The 23,757-nt window shown below is 41.1% G+C and overlaps 1 protein-coding gene across 1 annotated transcript; it reads right to left on the reverse strand.

Moving 5' to 3' along the window:
• Positions 1-623: 623 nt before the first annotated feature.
• On the reverse strand, positions 624-22,121 carry LOC102076984 (immunoglobulin superfamily member 2). The gene is made up of 6 exons (XM_019354908.2): positions 22,089-22,121; positions 15,543-15,905; positions 14,871-15,218; positions 3,040-3,396; positions 2,383-2,754; positions 624-2,019 (listed from the first exon to the last, which is right to left on the reverse strand). Exons 2-6 carry the CDS (start codon positions 15,874-15,876, stop codon positions 1,439-1,441), a joined length of 1,992 nt encoding a protein of 663 aa, XP_019210453.1. The 5' UTR covers positions 15,877-15,905; positions 22,089-22,121; the 3' UTR covers positions 624-1,438.
• Between the last annotated feature and the right edge of the window lie 1,636 nt (positions 22,122-23,757).

A 23,757-nucleotide genomic window follows, 5' to 3' on the forward strand; every position in this document is an offset into this window, starting at 1 on the left:
GTGAGCCGAGCCGAAAGAGCCGGTTCTGGGGGTTTGGAAGCGAATCTGTAACCGGAACTTTGCCGGTTTGATCCCTGGGCTCTCTGTCCTCATCGTTGTGTCCTTGGGCAAGACACTTCACCTACCGCCTACTGGTGTTGGCCAGAGGGGCCGATGGCGCCATATGGCAGCCTCGCTTCTGTCAGTCTGCCCCAGGGCAGCTGTGGCTGTAGCTTGCCTCCACCAGTGTGTCAATGTGAGAGTGAATGAATAGTGGAATTGTAAAGTGCTTTGGGTGCCTTGAAAAGCGTTATATAACTCCAATCCATTATTATTCTCTAAAAAGAGACGGAAATCCCATCACTCTGTGCGTTTATGGGTAGGAAATGTCGTCAAAATGACATACTTCTGCGCTACGGCTTGTTCTCAGTATTCTCATAAAAATCGGTAACAATCTGAGTTTGAAGTCTAATTTGATTTTGGTTCCTTTTATAGTTATTTGTTTGTATTGCAGTGTGGCATTCTAAGATTTTTGAAATTAGACACAAAAATGTCCCAAAAAATATGTTTTTGTCACACAGATCTTTTTTTTAGGCAAAAAAACCTTTATTACTTTTTAAAAATGCACATGCCATTATGCAGCATTGATAGTGACACATAAAAATCATTGTAGTCAACAAAAAAGTGGGGAAAAAAAAGAATTTTGGAACATTGCTTTGAATTTGAAAAAAATGGTGCCACCTGCTGGGCAATATATAAAAAAATACAAATTTAAGCCCCCGAATCCCCAGAAAAATACTAATGTCCAGAACTGCATTAATTTATGTTATATTAAATTTGGGATGAAAAATAGCGTTTATAATGGTTTTAAATGGGGCGCTTTTTGCCCCTCGGCCTAAAGGTGGATGCATGTCTGTAGGTTAGCCATTTTAAGCTAATTTAATGAACTTTGACCACAATTTTAAAATAAAATGAATAAAAATGTTTGGCATGTTTGGCTATATTCTATTCAACACAGTGAAAATGGCTTGAAATAAAAATTAAAAAAAAAACAGTGGCTGAAAAATGGCTTGAGGACCTATTAAGGGTTCCCTGCTCCCTTCTTTCATTCAAATAATTCTGTTCTGGCATTAAACACATAAACCTTCAAGGGAAATAAACAATAAATCTGATGAGGAAATGACCTGGAAAAGCCTTCACAAAGACCCATACTTTCCCTGCATATTTTTTTTTTAGGTTCTCCACAGAGGTTTCAGTCTTCCCCCAAAGGAAAATGATGATGATTGTATTCAAAACTTTTTAATATATTCTTATATTGGTTGATTTTTAACAGTTTACAGACTAAATATGCCCACCCCCACACATTTCCAACCAAAACCAGAAAAACCCCAAAGATGTTAAAAAACAAACAAGGGCTGTGTTAGACATTTGCAGCTGACTACCTCCTGCTGGATTCCCATCACTGTGAACTCACGTCTGTCTTCAGAGCATCTGGCTTTTTGCCACGAAAGGTGGGATGAGTGGGACGAAGAGAAGGTTCTACCTTGGTGCTTGGCTGTATTTGTGTTGTGCGTTTTTTTTTTCTCCTTCTGTCTATTGTGTCATTTTTATGTAGAAGATTATACTTAAAAAAAGAAACCAAAAAAAGCACAATAACAGCTTTCAGTCCAACAGACTTACCTTTTGGAAGAACATTTAGGTGGATGATGCTGATGGGATCAGTCTTTAAAATGTCTAACTTTCTACCGTCTCTCACTTCCTGGATGATGCAACACTCATATGTTCCACTATCAGCAGTCGTCACATCCTTCAGAATCAAAGACATGTATCCATCCTTCATCTGTCTGCTCTGCAGATCCACCCGGTCCTTAAAAGATGGATGCTGATAATCTGGAACAAACTCTTTTTCCCAGTACCAAAACACATATTGTGCCTTCAAGTCACGTCTGCTCCACTCCACACCTGGTATGATGATGTTGTTTGGAGCTCGACATGTCAGAGTGACGTTCTCTCCAGACTCAGCTGTGATGTTTTTTTGGCCTGAAAGAGGAAACAACAAAGAGCAGAGAGGATAAAGAACTAACTGATAACTACAAGAGCCAATCATAGACAAAAAAAAAAATACAAACCAAGAAAAAGACTCAATGTTATATATGTATATGTCTCGTGTTTCAACTAGTTCTTCCACATGCAGCCCTTTACCTACTTTGTCTAAGTTACTATAACCATTTAGGAAGAACAGAAGTTAATCACCTCTTTTCTACAGGCTGTAGGCAGTTTTAAAGTATAAAGTACAACTACAAAGATCCAAGCTTTTGAGTTTCATTTTCCTCATAAACATCAGACATCAAGAACCAGGAAGCAACTTCATCTATACTAACAAACCGAACTCTACCAACTCACTTTGAGGAACAACACTCAGGTAGGTGGTGCTGATGGGGTAACTTTCCAGACTGGCTCTCTTCCTGCGGTTCACTCCTCTCTGGGCCACATAACACTCATATGTTCCAGTGTCATTAATTGTCACATTCTTCAGAATCAAAGACATGTCTTTATCCTTCATCTGTCTGTCCTTCAGATGCACCCGATTCTTATAAGGTGGATGCTGGTAATATCTGGAATTTGGAAAAAGCTTGTAGTCCTGATAAAAAAGGACATATTTTGGCTCCAAGTCAGCTCTGCTCCACTCTACAGCTATTATGGGGTTTTTGCTGTTTAGAGCTCGACATGGCAGAGTGACCCTCTGTCCCATCACAGCTATGATGATTTTTTTGTCTGAAAGAGAAAAAAACAGAGTGGTTAATCATATATCTATGTATGTATGTATGTATGTATATATACACACACATATATATATACACATATATACATAGATAGATAGATGTGTGTGTGTGTGTATATATATATATATATATATATATATATATATATATATATACATATACACATATATACATACAGTACATACATACATATATATATATATATATATGTGTGTGTGTGTGTGTGTGTGTGTATGTGTGTATGTGAGTGTGTATAACCTGAACTCTGCCAACTCACTTGAGGGAACAACATTCAGATAGATGGTGCTGATGTGGCGACTGGCTGTCTCCCAACCGGACAATTCCCTCTGGACCACATGACACTCATATGCTCCCGCGTCATCAGTAGTCACATCCTTCAGTATGAAAGACACGTCTCCATTATTCATCTGTCTGTCTTGCAGATCCACCCTGTTCTTAAAAGACGGATGCTGATTTTCTGGATGAAATTGCTGATTCTTGTAAGAAAGGACATATTCTTCTCCCAGGTCAGCTCTTTTCCACACTACACTAATGATAGGCTGGAAAATTATGAGTGGAACTCGACATGGTATAATTACGTTCTGTCCAGACTCAACTGTGATGTTTTTCTGGTCTGAAAAAAGAAACAACACACAGAGTAGAGAAGTCAAAGAACTACAGCAGCCAGTCACAGAAAAAAAAAGATTGGATATTTGGATCTTGTACTCAGAGCTTGTTCCTGTGCTGCCATGATTGGTACCATTGTGCTGTCTTTTAGTCCAGCTCTGTTAGCCACTGGTAGAGTTTCTGGATGTCAGCCCCTTTATCTGCCAGTGCTATATAATGTCCATGGACCTGTCCTTCCATGCACTGTAAAAACTGTGATTTGAGTTAATTAGTATCTAATAGTAAAGTAATAGTAACTATTACTCAGTAAAAACATGTATGTGTTGTTTTAATTAAATCTAAGCAAAATTAAACATTTTTGAGATGTTCAGTTATTTAAATTTGCTTCATTTTGTTTTGGGTAAATTAAGCAATAGTTTGTTGAGCAGATTTAACAAAAATGTATGAGTACCATGAAAAATTAAGAAATCTAATAGATTTAACTAATGAAAGCATTTTCATTTCAATCATTCTACACTTCCGCCCGTAGTCAGTTGTGCCACGTGCAGGACACACACGCTTCAGCAGTGGATGATCTCCATTTTGTCCGAGGTAAGATTATCGTATATTGTACTAATATACGACACGTTTTAAACAATAACATATAGCAGTTTTGAGTAAAAGTTCTAAACAGTATGATACGTCAAAATTAGATTAATAATGACCAATGTAATGACAGTATCGTATTTTTACGCAAAATGGCACGAAGTGGACTGCTAGCACTTTCCAAGCCTTCGCGGCTGTGTTACTTCAGAGCTTTGACTAACCACGTGTTTTACCATATTAAAAAATATATTAAATATATATTTCATAAATATATTTCATTTTTGTGTTTAATATATTAATGATATATTTCGATGGGCTGTAACCTCCTTCATTTACTTTTAAAATTTGATGAAAAAGTTTTGCACTCAGTGGTGAGTGATGTAGTTAAAATTATTTGTGCGGTATTTTGTCAGTCACAGTTTTTCGCAGCTTTTGTCTCCACGCAGTGTTTTTCAGTTGTGGTAATAAAGCTAAAGTGGCTCAGTCCAGCAACATAACTGGTTTTCATTTTCATGATGTCAGAGCCCTGTGACTTTAGTGCAGGCACAGCTCACGTAGAGGGATGATGCGAGTTTCCAGTTAAACTTGGTCGATGTAACAGTGAGACACAGTCACAATGTTTCTGTTTCTGTAGAACAATCTTCAAGACAAAGGTACATTCAGGAAATAATATACTAATACGTGTTTAATCTGACATAAGTCTTTTATAATTTCTATGTTTAACATCCAATGGTGTTTGGATACAGAGATGACATTGTGTAGATTAAAAGGGCGTCTTTTCAAATATGGGAAGATATATACACTGCAGGGCAACCTGCATGCGGCAAATAAAATTTGAACTTGAACAGTATATAAATACGTAAATAGTTTTATTTCATGTCATGATCTGTCACCAAATTGGTACAGAAAATAGGGTCTATCCCCCTTTTAATCTAATAAAGAGTTTAATTGTTTTATATGTGAACCTCACCTTTAAAATCTTTAGTATAATTCAAATTTGTCTTTAACAATTTGTGTGTGTAAAAGTTTTACTTTGGAGAATGCGATTGTTGTTAATGTTGTGTTCTTTTCAGTTGTTGGGAGATTCCTCAACTTAAATTCAGCTGATCAGTATGTAGGACTATGCATTTTAAATAGGTTGTGATGGATGATTGTATTAAATTAAACTACTAGTTTTGAAAGCAGCAGAAAATGACTAAGTTGACCCTACTTAATCTAAGTTAACTCTGCCCATTTACATTTTATTCTAGGTTGAACAAGATAGAGCTCCATGTAATCACTGATGACCAAATCAAGTTGGTTCTTCCATTGGGGATCCCACCAACAGTAGAGGAGCTGCAAAGTGTTGTGAAGGATACCTTTGGGATTTCAAACGACTTCAGTCTTCAGTATTTTAAACCAAAATTTAAGGACTACTTCACTATTCGCAGAAGTGACCAGATAACAGACAACGACTCTGCGAAGGTTTTTGGAATCACCCTGGTCATCCTGCCAGTTTTCAGCAGCCCCTCTGATCAACTGTCAACTGATTATGACTCATCATAAAATCTAGTTGTATCCAATGCAGACTCTGCTGCAACCATATCTTCTCAGGACACCATTATTCTCAAAAGGCAGAAGTTCACAGAAGGTTGTGAGCTCTGGCCGAGCTGTTCCCCATTCCACAGTCTGCATACGAAACTGAAATGTAACTGGAAAGAGCCACTGAGAGTATAAAAAGAATGGAAATCTTCTGCCCACCTCCGAAGTGAAGACTGACATTCTCGAGAAGTTGGCTGAAACTGTATTTTCAATTATGGCCTATTCTTCCTATTATTTTGGGGAGAGCACTAGTGAAGAATTTCAGTGCCTACAATCTAAATTAATCAGAAAAATGTAATATTATACATTTTGTATACGTTTTATATTCCACAATAAAAACAATTACTGTTTGAATGTTCTCTTTGTGAAATTGATTCATTTTACTCAGAAAAGAAGTTAAATTAATTTGATTTTCTCTTACTATTCAGTCATTATTTATAAAGTTTAATTGGAAAATTATTGAATCCAATTTGAGTTTTAATTAAAAACAAAAAGTTTTCATTTCTTTGTAATGGATATTTTAGTCACTTTTTACTAAACCTTTGCCAGATTGTTAGTAAATTCAAAGTAATTTTTCTCAGAGATTAATTTCAAATTAATTAATTATTTGTTACAATTATGCAATTTTAACCTTCAATTTCAGATTTTGTCCCTAAATCCAACACATATTTACAAGTGAATGTTATTAATATCTATTTTTGTTTTTTGTCTAAATTTAATTAACATTTCAGATAAATTTTAGACAAATCGCTTAAAATTAAAATCCACTTAAGTAAATTAAGTGTCACTTTGTTGCCATAGGTCTTTTAAGTAACCTCTAGTCACAGTTTTTACAGTGGGATGGCTCCTCCTCTTCCTACTTTTTCTGACACTGACTAGTCCCCTGCCTCTATCCTTGCGCTTAGCACACAGTCTTAGGGTGCTGGACTTGGGGTGAAACCCTCCAAGCATGCTAAGGAGCTCGGGCAACTGCTCTGTCTATCAATAGCTGGTGTTTTGGGCCTTTGGTATTCTTGTCAATTAGATTCTGTGCCCTACTCATCTATTCAGCCATGTGCTTAATCATTTTAGCCCCAATGATGTCATCAGGTACACTCTTGAGATAATAAGTTGGCCAAAGGAGGAGATGGAAGCCAGTAACATCAGGACACGTAAGCTCCTTCATGCATGGAGGGTTTCATCCCAGGTCCAGCACCCAGAGGCTGAACGGTAAGAAGAAGGAAGGAGGCCAGGGACTGGTGAGTCTCAGTAACACAGTCCAGGATGAGACAACAAACATCCAAGAGTAAATCAGGAAGATGGCCCCAACTGACCATGTGCTCAGTTAATACCTCTAGTATCCAGTGTTGGGAAGGTTACTTTTAAAATGTATTCCACTACAGATTACAGGATACATGCCCCAAAATGTATTCTGAATACTTTGTATTAATTAGTATATTATCATGCTTTTTACAACTACATGAATGTACTATTGCCGTGTGATTTATTTCTATTACTGAAGGTTACCCGCCATAATATATAACCAGGGCTCTAGACTAACTTTTTGACATGGGCGCACCGGTACGCCTAACTTTAAAAATTTAGGCATACCGGCACAAAAGTTAGGCGCACACAAATTTTTCAACCGCATCGCTTAACACCGCAGTTTTACATGTGCACTTTCTTTGGGGGGAAGTCCATACAGACAATATTCATTTCTAAATTATTAACTAACAATCTTGTGCTTAAAGTACTTTGTCAATATTGTAGAAAATGTTAAACTTAATCATCATCTTGGCTCCTCTGACGACCTGTTTGCTGCTGCCTGCTGCTGAAAGGCAGTGGGGACAGGGGACACTTGGGCAGTGCATTTATTGCAGCATATAATGTGTTTTCTGGATACACTGCTGCTTTTTCAGCATTCAAAGATTGATGGCACCGTGTCAGAGCTGGCTATGAATTTCAGACGGATCAGGCCTTAACTTAACACAAAAGTTATCAATAGTTCTTTTCATCTTTTCTTATTACCCACAGCTACATCCACTTCTGTCGGGCCTAGGCTACTCACTAGGGCTGGATATCATCACTGATTTCTATAATCCATTCGATTCCGGTTCTCAAAGTCCTGATTCGATTCAATTTAGCCTCAGACAGTCAGAAATATTATAATTCTGATCATTTATCAGTACTGATACACATGAGACTTCATCAGAACATCACAGCAGATGCCTTTGTGTGAAAGTAACTGAAAATAAAACACAGAAAAACATGAAGGAGATTTTCCTGGTCTGGCTTTTTAAAGCAGATAACCTTAAAAAATATTCTGCAATTTTGCATAATTTTAGGAAGTTTAAATTTCTTCAGTATTGAACAGCAGAAATTAGGCTTTCTTGTCCGAGGTAATTAACGTGAAAAAGGAAAAAGACAGCGCTGTAAACAACGGTAGACTGGTGGGTAATAAGCGAATGAATAATCCAGAAAACAGAGATTTGACACGGGAAACTGTTCTTGAAGTACACACAGAGAGCTGTGTATGAAGTGTAATTTTTATCGTGGTGGAAGCAAAACAGCAAAAGTCAGAGTGAATTCATGACGACATTTATCAAATGTGAAGCGCAGTTTGCTGCTTCTTTTGCTGCTGGCTCGGCGAATTTTGGTTGGAGAGACAAAACCTGCAGCTCAGAATCAGCGCAAAAAGACGTAAACACAGCGCGGACCCGACGCATCAGAATCTCTAAGCTCCGACAGCGTGTCCGTCTACAGGCCGTCGGGTGAGAAAGCCGAGAAAGACAAAGCTGTGTGGAATCCGTTAATGAATTGATATCGCCTTATTAAAGCTACTCACCTCCCTCTTCTACCTGCACTTTCAACTGGACCACGGCCAATCAGAGAGGTCCCGCCCCTGACTATCTCTGATTGGTTTAGTCCACGATAGGGGCATAATGTGTGTCTGTTGTTGACCACACAGAGAGTTGCAGAGATTTTTTTTTTTTGTTACCCGAACAGTTGGTCGCACAGGTGCGACCAAATATTTTTTTTTAGTCGCACCACGGAAAAATTTGGTCGCATTTGTGACCAAATTGGTCGCACTCTAGAGCCCTGTATAACATAAGAGAGTATAACATAAGATGTTATTATATATATTATTATTATTATATTATTATATACATTATATTATATATATATTAAATTATTGGTCCCAGTCTTGGTATATTCACATAGTTACAGCAGGAGAGTGTCACGGTTCTGGGTCGGTTCGACCCAGCATTTTGAGTTCCTTATGTTTTGGTTTATTTTCCATCTTGGAGTGCTTTGGGGTTGTCTACTGTTTCTTGATTATTTGTGATTTGTTGGTTACTATTTGAATTCTGTGTTCTGTTTATTCATATTTAAGGAATTGTTGCCTATTGTTTGAGTTGAGTATTTTTAGAGTTCCATGTTTCTGTTTACTCGTGGTTTAGGATTTTGTGTTCTCATGTTTTGTGTGGGTTTAGTTCCATGTGTCATTTTCTGTCTGTCTCTCAGTGTCGAGTCTGCGTCTTTGTGTAGTGATTTCTTGCTTCCTGTTTTATTGTGAAGGTCTGCGTCTCATGTGAATGTGTTCAGTTTTACCTCTCGTCTTGTTAATTACTCCCAGCTGTGTTCCCCACCTGTGTGTAATCTCCCTGTGTTTCTCTGAGTGTATTTAAGTCATGTCTTCTGTGTTTGTAGTTGCTGGTCCGTCTGTGTCCACCCTGCTTCATCTGTGTGTTTCCCTGCTGTCAACCGTCATCTGTTTCCGCCCGCTCTCATTCACGTTCAGGTTCGTGTTCTGTAGTCAGTTTGTTGCCAGTTTAGTTTAGTCTTTGTTTCGTTCGCCGTTTGTCCATTTCATTTTTGTGTTTAATAAACCACCCTCACACCTGTACAAGTGCCTGCGTTTGGATCCTCCTTTATTTTCCACACGGATCATCTCACTTGCCGTGACACAGAGTAAACGGGGTAGGAATAATAGATGAAATATTGTGTTGTGCGCAGTGACCACACAGAACATTCAATAATGTTAGTGTAAGGGCACATGCATGTGGATGGTCGTAGCTGCCATATAGTGCCTCAAGTGGCCTGTCTGGGTAAGGCGAGGAAAAAATAAAATAGAAGTCGGAGAGAAGCCGTGCACGTCCCTTTCCCTGGCGGGTTGCAGAGTATGGGGGTGCCTACTGGGGTCAGCGGGGGAGCTGGCCCAGGGAGGGGTTACTTGCCCCTCCCTTCCATCCATCCCCATCTCCAGCTGCCTCCCTCTTCCCGCTCCACCACAATCACCCACACATGCAGGGCCTTGGGGTAGGGGTGTGTCACCAGGGTGCAGAGGAGGCATCCCCCCCCCCTCTGTCCCCTTCTGGCTGCCTCTGCCTCAATTTTATCTCACAACTTAGACATTCACATTACTCACACTCTCATTACACATACATATAGGATCTTGGGGGTGGGCACGCCACACAGAATCCAAATTACCATCAGGGTGTACACCTCACCCCTGGCGTTGTTGCCCACCTCTCAATTTTAAATACACGTAGACATTGAGGGCTAGCAGGAGGGGCTATGCGCTTACCTGCTGCTCTGGCAGGTAGCTCCATGCCCTCCTGGGTTTTAAATGCACCTTAGAACACACATACATCAACACTACATATGAGCGGGTGGAGGGAGGTTTGGAGTCTTCACACACCCCCGTTCTCTGCGGCCTGCTGGAGCGGGGGGACTAGGAGGAGGAGTTGGCCGTCCGACTGGGGTCTGGAATGTGGGGCCTCCCTGCTGCTGCGGAGTCGGGGCGGTCTGCTTCTCCCCACCGCAGGGAAAAGGGTAACACCACCTGGGTCTGGGTGCAGTTTCCCCCTCCAGGGGCAAGGGTACCCAGACCCGGTTCTTAGAGTACGCTTGGGGAGTGTGATTGTGTGTACAGCGTCTCTTTATGTCTGTCTCCGCATTGGTTGAGTGTGGAATAATTGCTTAAGAGAGCATGAGGGTGGGAATGGATGTTTGTATCTGTGTGTGCCTGTATGTCTGTGTCTATATGTCAGGTTGGGTATCAGACGCCACCTCTCTGGGAACATCTCAGGCCCTCCAAGGTTTGGAGGCCTATCTCCCCCCACCACTTCCCCTGCCGGTGGTGGACGCCCTCAGACATCGGTGCGTTGGTGGTTCTTTGTGTCCGGGGATGGGCGCCCAGGTACACACCGGCTCACTCCTTGGCGGCTGCTTATCGGGGCCTGGAGCCTGGGGCTCGCTCGGGCCACTTCGGAGGTGGGGTGCCCTCGGCCTCTCGGCCCGGGGCTCGGTCACTCAGGCACAGCTGGCTGCCGGCGGAGCTCACGGGCACGTCACTGCAACCCCCCCTGGCTTCTGCTACGCGGCTGCTGAGTGACCCCTCATCTGGGGCTCTCCTCAGCTCTTTCTGGGATGGTGACGCGGCTGCCCCTCTGTTGGTCTTCCTTGGTCTCTTGTGTTCTGGGGGCCTCTGGATGTCTGGAGTTTTGATCTCCTCCATACCTGCTTCATGCCCTGGAGGACGGGGCAGTGGCCCCCCACACCCTCTAGCAGATCATTACATGAAGGAACCTTTTAAAAAAAACAAGCGCGTCCATGCTCACAGGTGTACACACAGGTGATCACACACAAACTACACCCTTTTTGGCTCTTACCTCAAAGCACACTGTGCGCTGTCGATCTTACGTGCTGCACAATAATGTTTAATATTTAGTATTTACAGTCATATTCCCATATATCATTGTGATGTTGTTTATTGCTCTCGTTTTCTTCTGCTTGTTTTCTTCTTTCTTTCTCAACAGGTGATCCAGGTGATCGATATATGTATTTTTTGTCTGCTTATTCTGTTGGTTTTTTGCCCTTTTTCCCCGTCCCTCTTCCCCGCTGTTTTTCTTTCCCTCTTTCTTTCTCCCCTTTCCTTCCCCCAGTCAAGTCTGTCCCGTATTCAGCAAGTGAAAATAAAATAAAGAATAAAAGGTGAATCAAATGGACCATTACGGCAAGGCTGGGATGGTCCATTTGGTAAAGTAAATCCGTTGGGCATCTTTCTTCGCCTTTAGACAATAATTCTGATGGCAAAAGAACCAAACGGGACAGGTTAAAAAAAAAAAAAAAAAAAAAAAAGAGAAGCCGTGCGCGCGCTCTGGTGTGTATGTGTGGAGCCGAGGAGAAGAGAAGTAGCTGTCTCCGGCGTGTTGTCACGGCCAGCCACATTAAGAAAGCCTCACGGTTCGACTGAGCCCAAAAGGGGTTTCCGTGAGGTCAGTGGAGCAGAAGTCGCAACTGCAGCAAGCTTAGACGGAGTTTCGCTCCGTGTGCGAAGCTTGGCTTGTGTAGCCGCGAGCCGTAACTGGTGGTGCTGCAGGCCACCGTCGAGGTAGATAGCGTGGGGAGTTGGAGCGAGAGCTAACTCCAGCTGCGCTTTTCTTTAAGACCCTCCACCGTTTCCTGCTGGATTAGGCTGGGTTTGGCCGTTAAGTGAACGGTCGGAGCGAGGGAGCATAGTTAGCCGTCTCGCTGGGAGCTGACGAGCCGATGGGAAGACTTTAGCCACGACACTTAATGTTGTCCGTTGCTAGCCTGAGGTTGGATGTATTCTACGGACCCGACATCGAGGACAAAGTGGGTCACCGAGGAATAGGTTACCCTGCCGTCCAGACGACGTCCTGGTTGTTCATCCTCCTGGTTACGCTGTATGTGAAAGTGTCGCCTTTCGTAGCCCAGTGCTTTTCCCACGCACTGTCGCTGAGAGACAAAGGTATGGTTTCTATTTTCCTTGCTTTCGTGAACCTGAGACTGGACTGCTCACTCCGGCTGCTGTAGCTTTGGTCAGCTTAACGGACTGGGACCCTGCAGTCAGCTCCTGTTCACTACAGTTACACCTTCAAAAAAAACTTTATATGGTTGCATGTTGAAAGGACATTTTGTTGGGACTGACACGTAGGAACTGGGACTATTACCCTGTGAACATTGTAAATTGTGTTATGTTTGGGATACAGTGTTAATCATTCTAGAGAAGAGAATTTCTTTGTTTAATTTAATTATTTTATTTGTTTTGTGATTTTTGGATCCCCGTCTGTGGCTAGTGTAAACCCAGGGTTTTACAACAGTGGGGTCACAATTGCCTGTTTCATTCGTTGAACCTGATTTCTTTTTTATTTCTTTTGCATTTTTGTTTCTTGCCATCCATGATTTTCAGGGCCCATCATAACTGATGGATGGTAAAGTTCAAAGGGCCATCTGAGCAAATTAAACTTTAACATTGCTTAGAAGAGACCGTTTCATGTTTTTGTCTAACCCAAGTTGCCTTGGAATAGGGGCACCCTAACTATCTGGTTGGGGTAGGTAGACCAGGCTGTGCTTATGTCTGATAGTATAGTATACTCCAAGCAGGCATCGTTTCTCAAGATTGAATCCTGGAGCCCCTCTTCTGTGCCTGTAGCAGCCAGACAGGTGACAACATTCTTACAGAAGTAAGTATCAGGGTCAACTGTACTAGGGGGGAGGTCACGGACTCAGATCCCACCACCCTTTAGTCGTTCAGGGCAACCTGTGCACCTCTTCACCCCTACATAGCGGGGCTAGTAGCCCTTACATTAGAAATAACTGATAATCACTAAAATCAGCTCAGATGTGTCTGTAGTCTGTGCTGACACTAGCTGTTAGACTTACTATCAGGAATAATTGACTTTTATTATGAGACATAAACAGAGAGACTGAAAAGACAGATCATTAAAGAAAGAACATTAACTGTTATTTTCCAGCTTCTCAAACTGTCCTTCAAAGCATGCAGTGTTGGGAAGGTTACTTTTAAAATATATTCCACTACAGATTACAGAATACATGCCCTGAAATGTATTTTGTAACGTATTCCGTTACGTTACTCTCATTGAGTGAAATGTTCAAATAATTATAAAAAGTTAATGGTGAACTGGACTTTACGCAGAAGCAGAGCATAAAGTGTTTTACTTAAGGCTATTTGCCATGCCAATACCGACTAGATTTTTAAACATTAATATAAAACGAGTAACAGCAGGGTGGACATTAGGAAAGGCTGCACTTCTTGCAACAATCTTGTATAGACAATTATTCCATGCGTATATAAAACAGGTCTGTGGCTCCGAACCGTAGTAAAGGGACCTCTGGCTAATACGTCGGGTTCCTGCTTGTAGCCGAAAACTAGCTTTACTTTGTTGTCTGGGTCAACTTTGCTAGTGAGAGACAGAGAGAGGCGTTGAAAGGCTGCTCCAACGGAACTTATTGTTTCGGAGGAAAACACGAAAAATGTGTATAATCGAGTCTTAATAGCTTACTTACAACTTGGTTAGTCAGGCACTCTTCTTGGCTGCAGTGGTTATTATTATATTTACAATTTCATAAATGCACGAATGGCTTGGCGCGCAAAAGAATAACATCACAACAATGTGGTTGGTCACTTGCAATTTTGCACCTGGAACAACATTTTCATGACGATCTGGGAACAACACCAACACGACGATATCAGATCATCTCTTCCAGCTCCCGTTTCTGCTCGATGACAACTCGCACTTTTCCACTCTCCTTTTTCTCATTCCCTCGCTCACAGACACACAATGGGTATGGCAAACTATTCTCACTGCAGCAAGGACTGTACTGCTCATGAGGCTACATTTGTTAAGGTTATGCCTGTAACACTCAGCCTGTTGCCGTCACATTAAATCATTTTTTGAATAATCATTTTTAAAAACATTTTTTCATGTCATTATGCGGGCTGCAAGTAGAGGTGACATGGGGCGCGAGATTGAGACACAAGCATTAAAGCCTTGTAATGCATGTTTTGTTTGGGTTTCCACTGGCGTGGAATTACCAGAAACAGAGGGCACAGCCTAACATATGAAACAGGAAAATACCGCTGTGTAATCCATTTATTTCAGCAGTAACTGTATTCTGAATATCACCTTTTTAAACAGTAACTGTAACGGAATACATTTACTCATATTTTGTATTTTAAATTCGTAACACTGGTACATGTATTCCGTTACTCCGCAACACTGGTGGTACCAGAAAGCCAAAGAAGAAAGGACGGGGAGCCATGAACCATCATGGAAGGACAGGCCCCTGCACGGTATGTAGCACTAGCAGATAGAGGAAGTGGTTGGCATCCTGAAATTCTACCAGCAGCTAGACAAAGCTGGACCGAAAGAAAGCACTGAGTCACTAATCATGGCATGGCATGCTATTTTTTTCGTGGTCAGTGTAAATGTCGGGTATAGAAGATTATATAGGTCCCTCATCCTATTCATGTAAACCCTTCCTTCATGCAAAACTCAAACTTACCTGGAGGAACAACAGTTAAGTAGGTGATTCTGATGGGGTGAATAAACAGACTCCTTCTCTGGTCAACGTAACACACATAGAGTCCTGAGTCATCAGCCGTCACATCCTTCAAAATCAAAGACACGTTTCCATCCTTCATCTGTCTGTCCTGCAGATCCACCCTGTTCTTAAAAGATGGATGCTGATAATCTGTATCAATCTCATCATCCTGGTAAAAAAGGACATATTCTGGCTCCAGGTCAGGTCTTATCCATAATGCAGCTATGATGGGGTCATTGCTGTTTGGAGCTTGACATTCTAGAGTGACCGTGGGCTTGTCTCCCCCAGTAACTATGTAGTTATTGTGGTCTGAAAGAAGAAACAAGAGCACAGAGGTTAAAGAACTAACTGATCACTACAGCAGCAGCCAATCACAGAAAAGAACAAAGCAAAGCAATATCTATACAGATATATAGATAGCTAGATCTGATAGACCTACATTGTATAGGTTGCTATGGCCATCTGAGTACAACAGATGTCTACAAATACACCTGTCTTTTACAGGCTGTAGCCAGTTTTTAAGTATAAGGTACAAGTACAAGGATCCAAGCTTTTTTCACCTCACAAACATCAGACATCAAGAACCAGGAAGCAGTTTCATCTCTACTAACAAACTGAACTCTACCAACTCACTTTGAAGAGAAACAGTCAGGTAGGTGGCTCTGATGTAGTAACTATCCAGACTCGTTGTTTTGCTGTGGTTCGCTCCTTTCTGGACCACGTAACACTCGTATGCTCCCGCGTCATCAGTAGTAAGATCCATCAGAATCAAAGACACGTCTCCACCCTTCATCCGTCTGTCCTGCAGATCCACCCTGTTCTTAAAAGATGGACGCTGGTAATCTGGAACAAGCTTATTGTCCCGGTAAAGAAGGACATATTCTGGCTCCAGGTCACGTCTGCTCCACTCCACAGCTATAATGGAGTTGTTGTTGCTTGGAACTTGACATGGCAGAGTGATGGTCATTCCAGTCTCACCTAATATAACTTCTTCTACTGAAAGAGGAAACAACAGAGGGGTTCAAGAGATCAACGAACAACCAGTCACTTTAAAGTGAGGAGCTACTGAGAGATCAGGGAGCTTTTTACTGTACATTGCTTCAGACAAACACAAGGGGCACATTCAGTCAATGCCTGACTGTCTAGTGAAGGAATATTGTGTGAACTCACTTAATGAAGGGCTACTGTACTTACAGCACCACTGTTTCATAATTACTTATTATTTAGTCTATAAATACATTGTTATACTTGGTCTTCATTAGCTTTTTTTTTAGACCTCTGCTGTGGAAGTGACAGAAGCCATATTCTGAAGTTAGTCAGATTTTTGTAGGCATTTGATATTAACAATATTCAATCACCTAAATAAATTTGTCTTCAATCAAAATGCAAACTGGAATAATTGTCACGGCCCATGGCTCAGCATCCAGGGAGCCGTAGGAGGCTGCGGTGGCCACACCCTCGGGCTGGGCCACCTCCAAACCACCTGCGTCACATCGGAGGCAATCACCGTAGGACTACTTCAGCCAGCTCTGATGGCTTCTCCTCGCCAGTCCGTAAGTCTCCTTCCAGTGTGTCCAGCGTTCAGCATGGAGGCCTGTGGCCTGCCTGTCCTCCTCCATCACTGCCTCCCTCTGCAATTTATGAAGTCTAGCTGTTTCTCTCCTGGCAACCTGCGTGCTGTTAACTGTGTCTCCCCTTTCTGTTGCAGTTTTCCCACGGTCCCAATGACGGCGCTCCTGAGCTCCACGCTCCTCGTTCGCCCCCCCGTGGCATGAGCCTTAGTTTTTAGTTTCCTTAGCTTTGTTGAAAGATTCCTCACTTAAATAAAACTTGTACATAGTTCTGAGCTGTGGTGTGCTGAGTCTGCTTTTGGGGTCCTGTTACCTGTACACTCAGTGTTTTGTGACAATAATTGCCATGCCTATGTTCATAAACCAATGGGCTAGTATTAAATTTGAAACCAGTGTTTAATGTTCTGTCAAAATTCAAATGTCAAGTTTCAGAGGTCTTCTGTGCTCTCATGTGCAGCACTGAGTAGTCAATCATCCGTGTTTGGTGTCAGGAGTGTTCAATTGATCCATTTTGTGTGGAAGAAGAGTCAAATGATGAGCCAAATAGCGATGGGATTTCCGGCTCTTTTTAAAGAACTGGCTCTTTCGGCTCGGCTCACTAAAAAGATCCGGCTCTTTCGGCTCCGAACCGGCTCTTCAAGTTGTTTTGTTGTTTTAATTAATTTATTATTACAATAATATAGAATTATGCACAAAAGGAATTACTAATGTAAAAAAAGTAGTTTTATTTATATATGTTTATATATAAATATATACAGTGGCCCCTAGAGACAAAACACGTACAAACTCCAAAAAGCATTTCTAGCGTTAACTGAATTTCCAAAACAGAGATTACCAAGATCACTTAAATAACACAATTGAAAGCATATGTGTATTGTTTGTGTATTTATACACAAGCACTCATATATATTCAAATAATTTTTTAAAAAAAAGTTCATTTACCTCTTACTACCACACACCGGTCGTTGGTACTTGCTGGCTTGTGTAGCCTCTAGGTAACAAAAGCTCAACACTGCGCCTAGCATTCTGGAGCACTTCTGTTGTCTTTTGTACATGTTTTGGAGTTTTTACGTGCTTCTGAGGCTACGTCTACATGTACACGGGTATTTTTGAAAACAGATTTTCTGTTTTCGTTTAAAAAAAGAATCCCGTCCACATGTAAATGCAGAAATGAAGGAAAAGCATGCCAAAGCAACAGGTGCCCATTTATTCCTAAACGTGTAGAAATGTTGGCCAATCAGAAGCCTCGGTGGGAAATAGTAAACAAAGATGGGGCGTAGAAGCAGAACCGAGTCGTATGTGTGGAGGGACAGTAACTGTGTGTGTGTATGTAAGCATTTAAACACTGCAGAGAGTACAATTAACAGTAACAGTATTGTAGAAATTCATTTCACCGAAACAAAACGTGGCGCACAGTGTGACGTCAAAAAAGGCGCACATCTTTGACGCTGCGTTTTCTCCGTTTTCCTCATCCATGCGTAAATGCAAAAACTGAGTTTTCGAAAATATCCACCCTGACAGGCATTTTTAGAAATCTCCATTTTCAGTGACCGAAAACGCCGTTTATGTGTGAACGAAAGGTGCAAACGCATAGAAAAATCTCCATTTTCAAAAATACCCGGGTACATGTGGACATAGCCTGAGTTTTTGTGTTTTGGAGTTTTTACGTGCTTCTGAGTTTTTACGTATTTTGGAGTATGTATGTGCTTCAGGGTTTGTACATGTTTTGAAGTTTGCACGTGCTGCTTTGTCTCTAGGGGCCACCATAAATATACTTTTATTTATTCATTCCACATAAAATATAATAAATAAATCATATAATAGAAAAAAACTAGTCACAGTTCAACTTTTAACTATTTAAATTTTCAGCTTTTTCCTTTTAAACAAATTTAAAATGACACAACACAAAACACTGCAAACCACAACACAATTAAATATAAATTAAAGTATGAAAAAAAAGATGCATATTCTCTGTCATATGGGCCTGCATGAATAAACTTTCTGAATCCTTTATCATCTGCAACTGAAAATAGTTGTGGATGATTACTATACCTTTCTAATGTGACATTGTTGTCCCTGGCTCTCTTTCTCTGTCTCTCCCTCCCGCTCTGTTCCTGTGCTACTGCGACTGTAACTACCGCCCCTCCCCCCTCTGCCCAGCGCAAAGCACAAGGCTCGCGTGCGGAGTGAAGCGAAAAAAAAAGTGCGAGAGAGGGTGAGAGAAAGATAGAAGAAAAACCCACGGCTCGCGTCGTTCACGTCAAAGATCCGGCTCTAATAAGAGCCATTTCGTTCGCGACCGACCCATCACTAGAGCCAAACACCTTATTTTAATGTTAGCACTCACTGGGCCTAAAGCAAGAAGCCAGAGTTAACAGATGAAGTGTGCTACCTCCATCAAGGCACCTTTATCACTAACTGAGATTTTAGGTTTTTCGACCTAGCTTTGCAAGGAAATCCTAATACATATCATTTGAAAATTTGAGTTTCCAACTCAAAATTAAACTAACTTTGACCTAGGGCTGTGCGATATGACCAAAATCTCATATCCAAAATCAAGAAGTCTATCGTCCCGATAACGATATAAATCACAAAAATGTAACAGTTTCTGTAAATTCTGTGAATCTTGGGCAGCTTGTCTTGTGGGAAGTGTTTCCAGCTGCGCGTCATGTAGCAGGAGTCGAGTGTTTTAACTGATGCATGAAACGATACATTTTTAGACATAAGTTGTAACAGCCGCTGTTTTCTTTGTGAGTATTCATTACACGGCGTGCTGCGGGGAAAAGCCTGTTCTAACGTTTGAGTCTAAGGTTTATTTTTTAGCACCTGGCAGCTCTTTTTTACTTCTCATCCGTAAATAATCTGCTCTTTCACGTGATTCAGTTTATTTTGAAAAGTCTCAACAGGATCTTGAGCTTTATTGTGAAAGGTTTAAGTGGAACAGAAACAAGCGGTACCGTCGTTGTTGCTAACGACAACGCATAAAAACACTCGCTTGTCCTTCTGTATTGTGGTTATATTAAATATAAGAGAAAGAAAGAACTTTAAGAAATTAATATAGCCACTACAGTGACCATCAAAACGGTGAAAAAATATTGCCGTAAACAGTTTATTTTGCGACACCACGAAACAAACGATAGCGTAAAATCAAACGATAGACATTTATATATCGTTATATTGAACAGCCCTATTTGAAAGTCTGGCAGTAAAGCTCAGAACTTGTGCTTCACTCAATGACTAACCATTGTGCAAGAATTGATTCAGCCTGACTACTTATGCTTGTAAAAACACAAACTTGTGCAGAGAAGCAGATATCAGCAATGTTCCCTCTAAGCTGCGCACATGCACAATTGTGCACTGCTGGCACGGTCTCTACTCAGAAAATAATCTGTGTTGCGCACAAAAAAGAAATTCTAACCTGAATTGGAATTAAAGTAAATACGTTAACAATTCTGTTTTGCAGTGTTAGTCAGTAAGTGACTGGCTGCTCCAGTATGATGTCACCTGATCCCATAGTCAAGCCAATAATGCGATTCACATTCGTATATGCACAGCTAATCAACGTGGTTGACAGGCGATAACAGCATCCTTATGTGCTGACACCGGTGTTTTAGCTAGCAAAGCGGCGTGGCTGATGAGGTATCGGATCAGTATTGTCAATACCACCCTGAATTTTACTTTCTGTCGGATCAGAAAGGAAATCAGCGGTATCGCATATCACTCCCCCCCCCCACACACACACACACACTCTTGTGTAATGTACCACAAATCTTGTGTAGTTAGTGTGTAGTCTAGTCAGTAGGTGTTGTGTATGTCAGAACAATGAGGTGACTGCTGAATGTTACAGGTGTTACAGGAGTGATACATCCTGTTGTCAGGCCTGCAGGTATCAGGCTGTTGTTCTCCTTTATCTCATAGTGGTAAGAAATTAGTTTTTGGAGTGGCACAAATAATTTGTGTGGCATCAAATTTGAGACAGAACACCTGATTGTTCTGTAAATAGTTTGAAATGTTTATTTTAAAAAATGCTTTGGCTGCATTTTTAGGTAAACAGCTGTAAAAAAAACTTTGTTTGCAAAACTCAGTAACTTTTTTTTAATTGCCCAGCATTGGTCTTTATATACTGTATTTTGCAGTTTATCACAGAGAAATAGCTCTTTCCAAAATAAAAGCTATACTATACACTTCTTCTGGGCTATACTCTCAGCAGCATATTAAACATATCAGGTCCCCATAAGGAGAATCATGTGCTAAATGACTCGGGTAAAGTTTGTAGCATGCGTGCTTGTTGTTTTTGTCTGCTTCCACTAGTCTTTGCGCTAGGATGATGTCGGCGTAAATGTACAGTCATATTCGTTGTGTTCCCACTAGTGTTGTTAGTGTTAATCTCGTTAAAATGGCATTAACGCCATAACACCACAAATCTCTGTTAAAGAGTTACCGAAGATCGCCCCGTGTGTGGGGCTGGACGGCGTCAACACGTTAACAAGCAAGCTAACTGCGCTAACGCACTAGTTCCCACAAATTGCGTAGCACATCTGACACACTGTTTTACTTTTGTCCATGACGCGCTTACCGTCATGCTTTACATGAAAACCATAATAGTTTCAAACGCCAGATCTGAATGAGGGTGGGGGAGGCTCAATTTCGGGTAGCATTGAGGCAGTTGCCATGCTGCAACGAGCTTAGCTTCTGTCTTGCTAGCTTGCGCTGCACTCAGTGGATCTGCACTCGACAGTGCAGCCTAGGCGGAGTAGTCGAACGCAGATCCACTGAGCGCTCATCACAGACAGCATCGTCAGAAGAAAAGTTGATAAAATAAATTTAAAAAATTGTATTGTTCGATACATATGCGTACCGAACCGAAAGCACTGTATGGAACGGTTCAATATCGATACGAGTATTGTTGCACCCCTAACATATATACATACACACATATATGTATATATATATATATATATATATATATATATACACACACACACATGTATAAGGGAAAGTTATGTCTTCAAAATTGGAGTTCAAGTTATTTTTACTTCCAATAGTGTTAACATACTACGCAGGTCCTGAACAAGTTTTGTTTTTTTTATTTTAATTTTTTAAATTTTGGACTAAAGCAGTTAATTCAAAGTAGTCTAACATAAATGTAAATGCTGTGCTTTGATTATTTTAGTAAACCATGTAACTCTGATGGATTCGATGCTGGCGTGACCACAGTGCACACGTCTGCTATTGCTCACAGTGGCCCAAGAGATCGCTCAGGGAGTTTGTGCAAGACACATAAAAAATTAGAGGGAACATTGGATATCAGATGTGCTCTGGTGTAAACTTTGACCTGTAGGTATGAGGAAATGAAGCAGGTGTAGCAGGAGGACAGGACAAGCTCAGGTAAACAGAGTGCTCACAAGCTAAATGACCCAGCTCTCCTCCTCCCACATTTCTGGTTTAACCGAAGTGCTTGGAAAAGAAACAGACCTCAGATCAGTCCTTAAGCTTTAACTCTAGGCAGATGTGGCAGGTCATACAGCCCAGTTAAACACACCTTTAAAACAATGTACAGAATCCTTGAAGAGTGTAAATAATTTATAAATCTGAAATTTAATCTCACCTGCAGAGACAAACGAGATGCAGACAGACAGAGTCCAGCAGACAGATGCAGACGTTACAGCAGACATTGCTCCTTTGTTTAAAGTGTAATAAATGTCCAAAAGATGGTGGTATTTTTCAACAATTACAAAATCCCTGAATTTAAAATCTGATGTTTTTAAAGAAAGCTGAAAGTCTCTTAGTGTGATACCAGTTATCAGTTAACTTGTTCTTGCGATGGTCCAGACAGGCCAGCGTTTCTTTCTCTTTCTCTTTCTCTTTAGTCGAGTCTACCGTAGTGAAAGTCTGTAGTAGTGATGTGTCGTTGGCGAACACACCCTCTCTCGCCCTTTTTTCTGCTTCACTCCGCACCGAGGCTTGTGCTTTGCGCTGGGAAGAGGGGGAAGGGGCGGTAGTTACACTCCAGTAGCACAGGAACAGAGCAGGAGGGAGACACAGAGAGAGAGAACCAGGGACAACAACATTAGAAAGGTATAGTAATCATCCACAACTATTTTCAGTTAAAGATGATAGAGGATTAAGAAAGCTTATTCATGCAGACAGTGGCGGTCCTAGCCTGTTTGCCCCCCCCCCACACACACACACACACACATACATAAAACATATTAAGGATTGAACATGAACATAAAACTGTTGTCGGAACCATACTGAATTTCACCAGAGAAACACACACACACATATATGAAGAGAGAGAGTATGTATTACATGCAAACAGCTACCAAACAGCCATCATAATTCAACATACAATGAGAACAGGACAAATCAACAATTGACAATGACTAATTAAAATCTGTAACCTAATGTATTTTTTGGAGTTTAGTCTGTTACTGTTACTATTTTTACCCTTTTGTTGGAGCAACTGTAACCCACATAATTTCCTTAGGGATTAATAAAGTATTCTGATTCTGATTGTTTCAGGATGACCTGCCATTATCCAATCACACATCTGCTTACCTGTATCTTTTGCTCGTTTCTCCTCTTCTTTTCTCTTTTTTCTAAACTGAGCTCCTGATGACTTTGAACTTTTCTTGTCCATCTTCCATTGGTTTTAATTTTGCACTCCAGTATGAACACAAATCACTCAACCCGAGGATCACCACAACATAACCTAACAGACCTACACCTTAGTTCACAGATTCACTTTGTCTAAGGTTTATTTCTGGGATTTCACACAACCCAGGATTCAGATCATGAATACATAATGGGCTTGGATTCACATCATTATGACTGAAATGTGCTCTATTTGGAAGCAGCCGGCTCCCCTCCCCTTTCGACGGGTTGTGTGTGAGACTTTAAATCATCAAACTGTAAGTTTTAAATTTTAAATTGTTATTGATCCCTTTACCCCGAGTCCTAGAGTGTATATTTATTTTCTTACTCTTCTTATATTGATTGTTTGTTTACTTGCACTACTATAACTGGAGCCTCGTCCTCTCGTCTCTCTATATACTGGACTGTATGTAGCGGAGATGACAACAAAGTTTACTTTGACTTCAGCAGCGAGCAGGCGCACCGAGGGCTCTCGCGCTCACTTTTGACGTTTCGAAAAAACATCAGCCCACTCCATCCTGTGCCGCAAGCGCGCCCTTACTCCCAGGAAATGGGCGATAGAAACATTCCCAATATGTGCTGGCTGATGTCGGGGCAGCATGAGTACGAGCAATTTTTTT

The sequence above is a fragment of the Oreochromis niloticus genome, linkage group LG3 (assembly GCF_001858045.2).
Source record: "Oreochromis niloticus isolate F11D_XX linkage group LG3, O_niloticus_UMD_NMBU, whole genome shotgun sequence".
Lineage (NCBI taxonomy): Eukaryota > Metazoa > Chordata > Actinopteri > Cichliformes > Cichlidae > Oreochromis > Oreochromis niloticus.

Bases quoted from the DNA above. Each gene is read 5' to 3' on its own strand.
- LOC102076984 (XM_019354908.2), bottom strand. From the start codon at position 15,876: ATGACCATCACTCTGCCATGTCAAGTTCCAAGCAACAACAACTCCATT. The intron at 15,219-15,542 runs GTGAGTTGGTAG...TTCTTCTTTCAG, and splicing joins CCTGACTGTTTCTCTTCAAA to ACCACAATAACTACATAGTT. The intron at 3,397-14,870 runs GTAAGTTTGAGT...TTCTTTTTTCAG, and splicing joins CTTAACTGTTGTTCCTCCAG to ACCAGAAAAACATCACAGTT.